Source organism: Sceloporus occidentalis, unplaced genomic scaffold, assembly GCF_023333645.1.
Source record: "Sceloporus occidentalis isolate IW3139 unplaced genomic scaffold, rSceOcc1.0.p SCAF_1, whole genome shotgun sequence".
NCBI classification, from domain to species: domain Eukaryota; kingdom Metazoa; phylum Chordata; class Lepidosauria; order Squamata; family Phrynosomatidae; genus Sceloporus; species Sceloporus occidentalis.
The window spans coordinates 44,800,240-44,811,391 of record NW_028316981.1 but is presented as its reverse complement, the minus strand read 5'-3'; the positions used below and the strand labels follow the sequence as shown (position 1 = coordinate 44,811,391).

The 11,152-nt window shown below is 38.6% G+C and overlaps 1 protein-coding gene across 8 annotated transcripts in view; it reads right to left on the bottom strand.

Moving 5' to 3' along the window:
- The window catches only part of LOC149321350 (inositol 1,4,5-trisphosphate-gated calcium channel ITPR1), a 273,413-nt gene that overhangs the window by 150,980 nt on the left and 111,281 nt on the right, over positions 1–11,152 (bottom strand). For 5 of the 8 annotated variants that reach the window (XM_089520074.1, XM_089520084.1, XM_089520102.1 and 2 more), the window contains 6 exons: positions 10,505–10,588; positions 10,268–10,414; positions 8,597–8,692; positions 7,997–8,041; positions 1,972–2,126; positions 446–545 (listed from right to left, as the gene is read on the bottom strand). In XM_089520074.1, coding sequence (XP_089376200.1) covers positions 446–545; positions 1,972–2,126; positions 7,997–8,041; positions 8,597–8,692; positions 10,268–10,414; positions 10,505–10,588 — 627 coding nt within the window. The remainder of the gene's footprint in view (positions 1–445; positions 546–1,971; positions 2,127–7,996; positions 8,042–8,596; positions 8,693–10,267; positions 10,415–10,504; positions 10,589–11,152) is intronic. The other 3 variants (XM_089520093.1, XM_089520112.1, XM_089520131.1) reach the window with 1 other exon arrangement.

Genomic DNA, 11,152 nt, shown 5'->3' with positions numbered 1-11,152 from the left:
CTGTCAAACAGCACTTATTGTCAAGACTTTCCTCCTAATGTTTAGGTGGAATCTCTTTTCCTGTAACATGAATACATTGCTCCAGGTTCTATTCTCTGGAGCAGCAGAAAACAAGCTTGCTCCATCCTCAATATGACATCTCTTCCAATATTTAAACATGGTTATCATGTCACCCCTTAACCTTCTCCTCTCCAGGCCAAATATACCCAGTTACTTTAGCCACTCCTCACAGGGCATGGTTTCCAGACCTTTCACCATTTTGGTCACCCTCCTCTGGATATGCTCCAGCTTTTTTAGTAACAATAGTTGTTACACCAAGCAATATTTTGTATAGGATGTCAGAATATATTTGTCAACTTTCTTGCCAACCTCCAGCTCCCATATAGCTTCACTGGTAGGAGGAGGAGGAGGATATAAGATCAATTGCTTTCCTTCCAGGACTTACTTTAAGCATCACAGGTTTTTCTTCTTCTTTATCAATGGGTATGTTGGTGCTGTGAACCCAGGTATTTGTACATAGGTGTCTAAGTCTGACATATGAGTTCCTAAAAGGGCCAAATATAAAGTAAAACAGTGCTAGAAGCATAGTTTTCTAAATAATATTAAGATTTTTTTAAAAAAAAATTAAAATCCCTTCTTCAACAATAGCCTACTTTAAAAAATCACTGTGTTACTTATGCTTTAAATCATGCAGATGTCTCAATTCCAAGTTATTCTATATTACTTTTTTTGAAGAGTAGTCTAATATTAATTGCATTTATGTACTGAAAAGTCTTCCCCAAATATTGGTAACTATAATGTATTTTAGTCCATTTCAGTCTTTTCAGGCATTGTCTACTACCACTGTTTTAATTTTGCTTCAAGTGCAATATCGATTCGTCTTCTTCAAGTGTATTTTACTAAGGCTACAATTCCATACCTAACTTTCTGAGAGAGAACACTATTTAGTTTAATGGGCCATTGTTTGGTGTTTTTTTTTTTTGTTGTTGTTTGTTTGTTTTTTGAGAACTCACATATAGGATTGCACTGTAAATAGGTATAACCTCACATAATAAAAAATTGGAATCAAATTACATAACCAGTGTAAATGGGAACCAGTGGCCAGTGAGAATTCGGAACAAATTTCTATATAAATATATTAAAAGCCAAAAGGGACAAAAAGTGTCATGCTAATACATTAAAATACAAAACAGAAGAGTTTTAACAGTTTTGCAATAAAACTGAACAGAGAAGGCAAGGCTGCATTTTATCACCCTATTTGTTTAACTTGTATGTTGAACATATCATATGTAAAGCAGGATTTGACTTAGAGGAAGCAGGAGTGAAAATGGGAGGAACAGTTTAACTGACTAAACTGAAATTATTGTACTCTGGGCATACCATGAGAAGACATGACTCACTAAAAAGGCAATAATGCAAGTAAGGTAGAAGACAGCAGGAAAAAGAGGACCACTGCATTCCAGATGGACAGACTCAGTTAAGGAAGCCATGGCCCCGAGTGGGCAAGACCTGAGCAGGGCTATAGATTACAGAGTGACTTGGAGGTCTCTCATTCATAGGGTTGCCATACACTGAAGCTAACTTGATAGAAGTTAACAACAATCCTATCACTACTCAGTTTTCTCTTGGACAAGTTAACCATACTCATTTCCCTAAGATTCATTGGCCTTCATTTTCAGACCTTTTACCATCTCGGCTTCTGGTTACCTTTTGACTTGTCAATGTCATTCCTAACTAGACACTGGACACAGTATTCTGGATGAAGTGGTACTATTTCTTCCTTGATCTGGACACTATAGTTCTGTGGATGCAGCCTGGGCCCTGAAGAAGTCTCTTCTGATTGAGTTTGGAAACACACTGTTCTCCATGATGTTCTCCCTTATGTACCCAATACATTCTACTGCTGGCATGTAAAGTCATCTTGCAATAGTTGCAGACATATTAGTGCTCTCATCATTCACAACATCATACCTTGGGACAAGGCTATCTCCCCCTCGCAAAGTAGTGGGATCAAGTTCAAAGATGGAGGAAATATCATTTCCTTCAGGCACAGAGACTAAAGAGTAAGCCATCTTCTCTGGAGTGTTATGCAGTCCCCTTCTGGCTGTATCTTGGTCAGGATCCAGCTGTGAAAGAAGTTTCAAATCAAATCAAAGTTCTAACACTTCCTATTCTGACTGAGAAGAGGTATTTATACAGAAAGTCGACCCTGTATTTCATGTTTGCAATTAACTCATCTTAAATACAGATGCAAGCACCACAAAAGAAAACACTGCACAAATGACATGGGTTAACTAGAAGACACTGACAAGCAACTAAACCATCAAGCTGTCCTTTGTCTCTGAGAAATCAAGAAATGATACCAATTTTTTCCAGAATCCCTCAGGGATCTTTCTTGACCACTCTGTCCAAACAAAGAAACCAAAATGACATCTATCATGTACTATCAGCCAAGAACAAACAAGTTTCAATAAAGGTACTCAGAAGATTTGCCTAAATCCAAATGTTAGCCCTAATCAGGGTTGCTGATGTGTACCTTCAAGTTGTTTCCAACTTATGATAACCCTAAGGTGTATCTATAGCGGGTTTTTTCTGGAAAGATTTGTTCAGAGGAGGTTTGCCATGGTCTTTAAGGCCCAGAGAGTATTACCTCCCTAAGGTCACTCAGTGGACTTAAATGGCTGAATGGGGAATTGAACCCTGATCTCCAGTGTCCTAGTCCAACACCCAAACCACTAAATTAATGACATACATGTTGACACTCATGTTACTTGGGACTTACAATAAGATTTAGGCCTGAAGTTGCAGATAGAGCAAAAACAGATAAATAATATTATTTTTAAAAACTGATTCTTGGGGGGACAGAAACATAGCGGGGGAGGGGGGACTTTCAAATCTTTTTCTTCTTTATTTAAGGTTTTTTTTGTCCACCTTAAATTCTAAAGACATTATTGTTAGAAGGGTGAATTACATGAAAGCAATGCTAGAATCAAATTCATCATTTTCCACTGGCAGAAATCTCTTGATTACAAATGTGTGGAACATATGACTACAAGAGGTTATGCACATGTCATCTTAGAGACAACCTTGAGTCCCCTGAAACTCCTTCATCAAGGCTGTGGAAAATGTGAACAATCAATGCCTACATGAATAAACTCATCACTATGTAACTAAAACACTGTTTTAAAAACACAGAGAATAAATGATTTGAATGAAAACAAGTAGAAGAACAATAAAATTCAAGCTAATCAATAGATTCAATGGTCAGAAAAGTGGAACTGAATCTTAACCACCAGCATATTGATGGAGTAAAATACAAGACACAGTAACAGAAACTATGGGGTATTTGGATCCTGTGCTGAGAGAAAGGTAGATAAATTAATTAATGTAAATTAATTAGATTAAATTAGATTATGCCCAAATGTTTTATAGAGTGTACTACCAGATTATGGTAAAAATTTAAAATTAGGGACAGGGGTGGCTTTCTTTGAGGAAAAGCCAGAAACGCCTGGGAAAACCAAAGTAACAATCTCTGATACAAAAAACAGAATCATGTCTTCTATGCAAGAAAACGACTAACCAGCACCATTTATTTATTTTTAACATGTGTATGTGTGTGTGTGTGTGTATATATATATATATATATATATATAGAGAGAGAGAGAGAGAGAGAGAGAGAGAGAGAGAGAGAGTCATTAGGCTTATCCCCACCATGTATCAGAATAGTGGATAGATTTGTATACACAAGGAAGATTGACTTGTCTAACTTTTAGCCTGTTTGTGATCTAATTTCGCCACCTGGTGGTGAAAAGGAAGAAAAGAGAAATGTAATAGTGCAAACAGTATAATTCTGTGCTATCAGCTTTTGAATAATAAATATGTGCTTATTTATTTGTTTCACAACAAGGGCTTCCTCTCCAGGCTGCTGGAATAATTCTTTCTTTGGGTGACCAAAGTAAAATAATTTATATCTGGAAAAAATAACATAGTGAAGGAACCCTTTTGTCAAGAAAATGTCACTGTATAATGTGGTTAAGAGAGTGTCACGGTGACCTGTTAAAACTTTGCTGTGTTCAGGGTGACCAGATGTCCTCCTCTTCCAAGACATGTCCTCCTTCTCCTCCTTCTCTCCAGGAGGAATTTCAAAATGTCCTTCCTTTTGAGCATGACTCAGAAACATGAATTTACATCAATGAGTGTTCTTGGCATTACTCTGGTAATGTCTTGTGTTTTACTTGCATGTCCTACATTTTACGGTGCCCTGTCCTCCTTTGTGGTGATGACATCTGGTCACCCTGCCTGTGATGCATTTTTTGAAGAGCAACACAACTCTTTGTCGTTATTCCCACAACAATCTGTAAAAAGTTTAACAAGATTTAAAACCCACACTTCCCATTAACAGAATCCCACTCATCTGGTACATTGCTGGAGGAAGAAAACTGAAATGTAACTTTCTCTGATATCTATTGCTACAGGTCTCTCACAGCAACACTTTCAGTGCTGTACCTCTTTAGCCGAAGCAGCTTCTGTAGAGTACCAGGGAGTGAGGAGTGGTCTGTAAAACTTACATTTCCTATTTTCTCTCCAAGGGGAATTTCTGTTCCACTGGAATCCCCTTCATCCATCTCACTGTTTGTTGGAGAAAGCTCTGCTGTATAGCCCTAATGACTGAGAACTCTTCCAGAAAATAACCAGACTAAGGTGCTGTCAGAGGCACAACTTCATTTTGAGCCTCACAGTTTAATTAACTTACACCCTGTTTTTATTGTTATACTGCTCTCCTTCCAGAAATACACCCCAAACTCTGCAATGTAAAGCAGCAGGCCCCATGTGCCTTAATATTTTTTAGTTCAGCAGAGCAGTTTCTACTCTTTATAGAATAATATTGAGAAGGTCCGCAGTCAGTGGGATCAAAGCATATAAGACCCTCACAATATAGAGTTAACTAGGCAAATATTTTTCCTGAATATAAATGAGCAACACTGAAGAACGGCTTAACATTCCTAGTATGTACAGACTAGCATTCTGATCTGAACTAAAGCAGGTCCAAGTAATTATAGAAAGTTTGGAGCTTTCAGTTGTGAACTGGAAATACGCAAGGAATTTGTGTAGTTGCTATTTCAATGTGTGCGGTGCAGTTTGGGAAATAATGCAAAAAGAAAAGGGGGGGGGGGGAAACTACCAAAATCACTTTGTTCATTTGAAAACTCCACGCAGCAATGTACACATCTGAATAGGCCCCCAGAAAAATATGTACATGTGTAAAATATGTACAGAAATGCCTATGTGGAGAAAGCATATCACTGATGGACTGTAAACAGGCTTCTTAACAGAATGCAGGAAACTGATCACACTGATGGAAGGACTGCTGCAAATGCCAGCCATCTGGAAAACCAGCTTGGTCCTAGACTTAAGCTTAAGGGCTGAATAGACCACAAACATTTTGGAAAACCCACTATGGCTACTGAGTATGGTATCAACAACTGTGGGATATGTCCTTATGCTTTCTGCATAATAATTTTATGGTTATACATTTTTCTCAATTTTAAAGCACTACACTTTGGTTGGGAGCAAAGAGGAGGAAGAGAAGATGAGGAAGAATATTCTTTTCCTTCAGCACCTTTTTAACAGGACCAGTTGGAGGAGATTTATACCTCCTCTACCTCCTGGTGCTATACAAAGGCTTGGAGTGGATGCTACTGCAAAGCCACCCTGTGCATTACCTTGAAGAAGAGGGACAGTTGCAGGATAAAAGATCCCTAGTTTGGCGTTGACTAACAAACTATTCTTTCACCTTAAATATTTTTCTCCCTCGCTCTCTCACTTGTTCACTTACTACTGTTAAAATTCTCAGATTCAATACTGGCTGTGCAGTCTCCTTCAACACTGTGATATTTAACACTTTCTCTATTGGCAGCTTTGGTTTAGAGTGTGTATGTGTCAAAAATATGCCAACACATAATACATGATATGTCCTTAAAATGGTAAATAAAGGTATCACTTTATCTACTGGTTGACATATTAGCTGTTTTCCCACGCACGGTACATCAGAACACAGTTTATCATGATGTACACAGATATGAATAAGCCAAGTGAGCCTCTTATCTCGTTCACAGAACCTATCCTCACTTGTGCAGCTGGAGGGCAGACTTTTGAAATGTCTCCCTTAAACTTAGCTTATAATTGTATCTGAAAGAGAAATGCTAGTTTACTGGTTTTGAAGCAAGCCAACCCCAAAGCATGAATTATGAAACTAGCTTGTTAAAACTGACCTTAGTCTGAGTTAATCATGAACCCTAGCCTAGGGGCAATGAGAATAGAAACAAAAAATAAAAATTCTGATATCCTCCTTCTGGTTATAGGTAGGAGGAGGAGGAGGAGAAAAGAAGGCATTGATATAAGCATAATGTTTGCTGGGATTCATTCCAGCTCAAGTATGGTCCAAAATATACTGCAGAAATAATTCAGTTCGAGACCACTTCAACTGCCCTAGCTCAGTGCTATGGAATCCTAGGAACTGTAGTTTTTGGAGACATTTAGCCTTCTCTGTCAGAGAGCGCTGGGGCCACAATAAACTACAATTCCCAGGATTCCCTAGCACCGAGCCAAGGCAGCCAAAGAGGTCTCAAACCAGATCATTTCTGCAGTGTGTTTTGGACCTATGTTGGCCTATGCTATATTTTAGCATGACACACCAATACAGCTATTGACTCTTGTGTGTATTGCATCCCTCTCACAAAGTGGTCATGGCATGATGAAAGTGTTGAAAACAGAAATCAACGTGGAATAGTTTTCAACACTATTACGCAGGAACAGAAAAACAAAAACCCATTTTTATCTTCATGAAAATATTACCTTGTAATAAAATTGACATTTACTTCATCATTCTGAACATAAATACAATGCAGAACTTCCCTGATTTTTCTCAAGAGCTACAATGCCTGCCATTATCCCGCCTGTCATTCTACATAGGATCTTCAGTGAGGAGGAAGAGAACAATTTTCATCAGCTGCCACATGTATATAATATTATCAAAGTCTTCAAATTTTATTTACAATGTCTGACTCCCAATTGTTTACGCCCTATGAAAACCATCCTACTGAACTCAGGAGCAAAGATTTGTTGCTCCACCTCTACTGTTTGTAGGTGTCGAGGATACATTTCCTACATCCCATGCTCACTCTAAAACAAGCAACGGATTACTTGCACATTCACATCCTGATCCACACAGCCCTACTAGACCTGACAGGGTGGCAAAATTACAGAAGTACCATAACTGTCCTAGCCAGAGCCCTGACTGAATGACCTAATAAGGGCACAAAAGATAACAAGAAAATATTTTGAAGTGAGCTGTCATGCTGTTATGAAAAGCATGCTTTTTCACTGTTTTAGAAATATCTGTCTTTGTAATTTGTATGCAAGGGTGAAGACACATCTACAATCTCTCTCTCTGTTCTGACTATCCATCCAACCATCCTAGGAAAATGATATTAAGAGAAACAATTTTTTAGCCAAAGGCTAGAATGGTTTTTGTAGCACAGCAAGACAAAGAAAGAAGCGATTTACAGTTGGCAGAAGAATACCAAACTTGTTTAGTTAGATCGAAACTTTACTACTGCACAACTCTCAGTATTCTGTAACTATAGACTGCGTAAGGAAACACAACATTAAATTATTCACCACTTACAAGGCCTTTCATCAATAATTCTTGATTTGTCCACATGCTTGCCAATCAAGATCATGCCATGGCCTGTGTTAGTACCAGTGCTCAAATCACAGGGGTGGGGACAGAGAGGGACTAGTCCCCTTACCTTTTGTCCTGTATCCATATGGACAACCCTTAGAAACTTCAGGAGCATGCTCTGGGTAATATTGGGAGACAGGGATGGAGCTTGTAAATTTCTTTAAGTGCTCCCCTATCTTTTCCTCCCAGTAATTTGAGCACTTGGCAACACCTCTTGATTAGAGGCAAGCAGATACACTTGCCTATACTTACTGAGGACTGACATTCCTGGTAATCTTCCACATAGTCAGGATTTACCTGATGGAAGAGAATCACAAGCAGGTCAAAAAAAGCCCTAGCCTTTTTCCCATCCCAAAGTCTATAATACAGTATACAGTAAATTTTATACCATAGTATAATGTTACCTAGACAACTATTCTATGTCACTCACTTGCAAAAACAAACCAAGTACCACTAAAGCTGGAAACACAAACTAAATCAATTAATCACGCTAGTCTAGCTCTTTGGAAAGTTGGTTAATATTAGCTACTTGAGTTGTTTAACTATATCAGCCATTTAAAGATATCACAGGGATGTAGGAGATTTTTCAGGGCACTACAATCTCATTAGAATCCATTAACAGGCAGTATATCCACAGAAGTGAGAATCAATGCTACCAAGTTCAACGTTTCTTTCAAAGAAATGCCGGTGCTGTTAATCTCTGCTCTTCTAGATCAACACAACATCCTTCTAGTCTCAAGAATTCCAGTTTTATTATCCAGTATATTCAACAGGACAGTGTACACAAAACTAAAAAGAGGGTAGACAATGATTGGAGAAACTGTTCACAATAGGCATTCTTGTGGTACATACCTCTGCTGCTAAATAATGTCCAGTAGCAAGATGTTTGAACCGGAAAAGGCTATTCCAATACCCTGCACCACCCCGACAAGGGTCATGTTGTACCACCTGTAAAGTCATGATAAGAGAACCAAAATTTGTCAGGGAAATTGCCTTTCATTTAACTTTTAAGAGTTCAAGCAATTAAAAGGATCTAAATCAAATGGCTAAGAGAAAGAAACAGGAAATAATAAGCAAGGATATTTTGTAAAACAAGGCGCAAGACCACACTTAAACTGTAGAAACTGAGTGGACAATTTTAACAACCTTATTGCCAAGAGTGCCTTTTAGTCTAGACTCTAGTGCATCACAAGCTTTCTGAGGTATTTTTTTTTCAACGTGTCAAAGACTGGTACCATCTTTCTGCTCATTAGCTACAACTGTTTCTTTCCTGGAAACTCACAAGGGAAACCCACCACTTTAATAGCACTGGTAGGGTCAACAGTTAAGCAGCTTTTGTATGGACATTCCTCACATTTGCAGGTGGGAGGGTCATACTTGACCCCTCCATCCTCTCCTGCTGCACACTTGCCAGTCCTTAAAGGGGTAATTTGTATACAATGATCTTGTATGGAGAATGTCTATGTGCCTCCTTTGGTGTACATATATTAAGCAAGCGCACAGAGATCCTTCACATCTGGATACCAAGTGTCAATCCCTACACTGCTTCTCCACCTAACACTTCCTTTCCCAAGCCAAGCTTATTAGGGGTAGTCCATTTGGTCCCTTCATGCATTCCTTGAGCACACTCAGAGGGAGCTACATAAACCTCCCTGGGTCACTTTTGCATTTTATTCATCTCCTATGTGGAAGGAAGAGTTCATTCTTTGTAAATGATTGCATACATATGGTTCCTTCATTTTATTTACTAATGCACAGAGTTGAAAGCTTGGGGGAAATCCCCAAATTCACTAGTGTGCTTCACTGTAAGTCCTCATGTCTTGGAGAAAGGATTATCACACTCAGACCAGAGTGTTATGCACATAAAAGCATGGTGTTCCATCAACATTTTGAAGAGAATTACAGCTCTTGCAAAAACACGTCTGAACTGGCAATGAACCAAGGCTGCAGTTATTTTCTGGAAGGAAGTCCTATAGGCTTAATGGGACTTCTCAATAGATATGTATAGGATTGCAATGTTAGTGTGCACACTAATCAGTGTGTAAAGCAGGCTTTACAATTACTGGATGCAACTGTAACAGATCCACTGAATCCACGGAAAGTTGGTAAATCAATGCAACAAATTCTACTGATTCAGTGGGGTCTGCTCTGAATGGAAAGAACAATTGATTTAGATTCCAAACTATTATTAAACAACTTTTAAAAATTGTAGGCTATTTAAACTACTGACTTCAACTGTCTATTCAGGTCAATCCTGCCAAAGGGAAATGAACAAAATCTCATTAAATCTTGTTAGATTTCTTGAGTTCTGTCCTATTATTTTTGCACAATACCTCGCCACTTATTAGAAACCATTGCTAGTTCCAAGTAGGTAAAAGAATCAGACAGGATGGAAGCAGGAAGAGCTATCTGGGGGCAAACAAGTCTTCTTGGGCAGAAAGATCTCTTCAAGGACAAGAGAAGACCAAATAAACACAACAGTGCTTACAAACCCATTTGAACAAGTACGATTCCCATCTTTACCTCAACTTCCCACAGGGCTTTTGAGCTAGTTGCAGATGTAGCTGACTGTCTCCCAGTGGTTCTCAGAAATACATGCTGCTTCTTTCTGTGCTCATCACAAGTTAAAAACTTTTCCTGCTCTGCATGGAACAACCTGACCACATCACCCTGCAATGATAATAAGAGAACCAATCAATAGGAAGTTTAGCAAAGATTCATTAAAAATCAGGTAACAAGGTGCATTATTCCGTAATTTACCCCTTTCAAAATATCGTCCTTATTATCACTCCATTTCATGAAGAGGACTATTTTCCAGCTTGTATTGCAGTTCACTGAGTTCACCTACAACAAAAGCGAACACAATCATTAAACCAGAAATGCACAGACACATTGATCAGTTGTCACAAAGCTCAATCTACTGGGTTGTTCAATTGTAGTTTCCTTTTATATATCTAAGCTTCTTGGCTGATATGCACTTCAACAGGATAAAAGCAGGGTCATTAAATATGTAGAACAATAGTGTTGGCCATTTTTAAAGCTAACGAGGGCCTGATAGAGACAGCCAAAATAAAGCTGCTTTGAATCACTTTGCAAGTATGCTATTTAAATGATACATGCGTCCTAAGAGTCCAGAAGCCACACCAAAGCCACACTCCAGTCCTAAGGACTGGAGTCCAGCTTTGGTGCAGCTTCCAGACTCTTAGAACGCATGCATCATTGAAACACCATACCTCCAAAGTGACTCGAAGCAGCTTTATTTTGGCTGTCTGTATAGGGCCGAGGATTCTTCTCTCAACTAGAGTTTGTTAACTATAGTTAAAGTTGGTAGAAGAACAGAATTTTTGATGAGAGCAAACAGTACTGTATCTCATTCTCATCAATTAATAATAGTAAATTCCTCTCTTA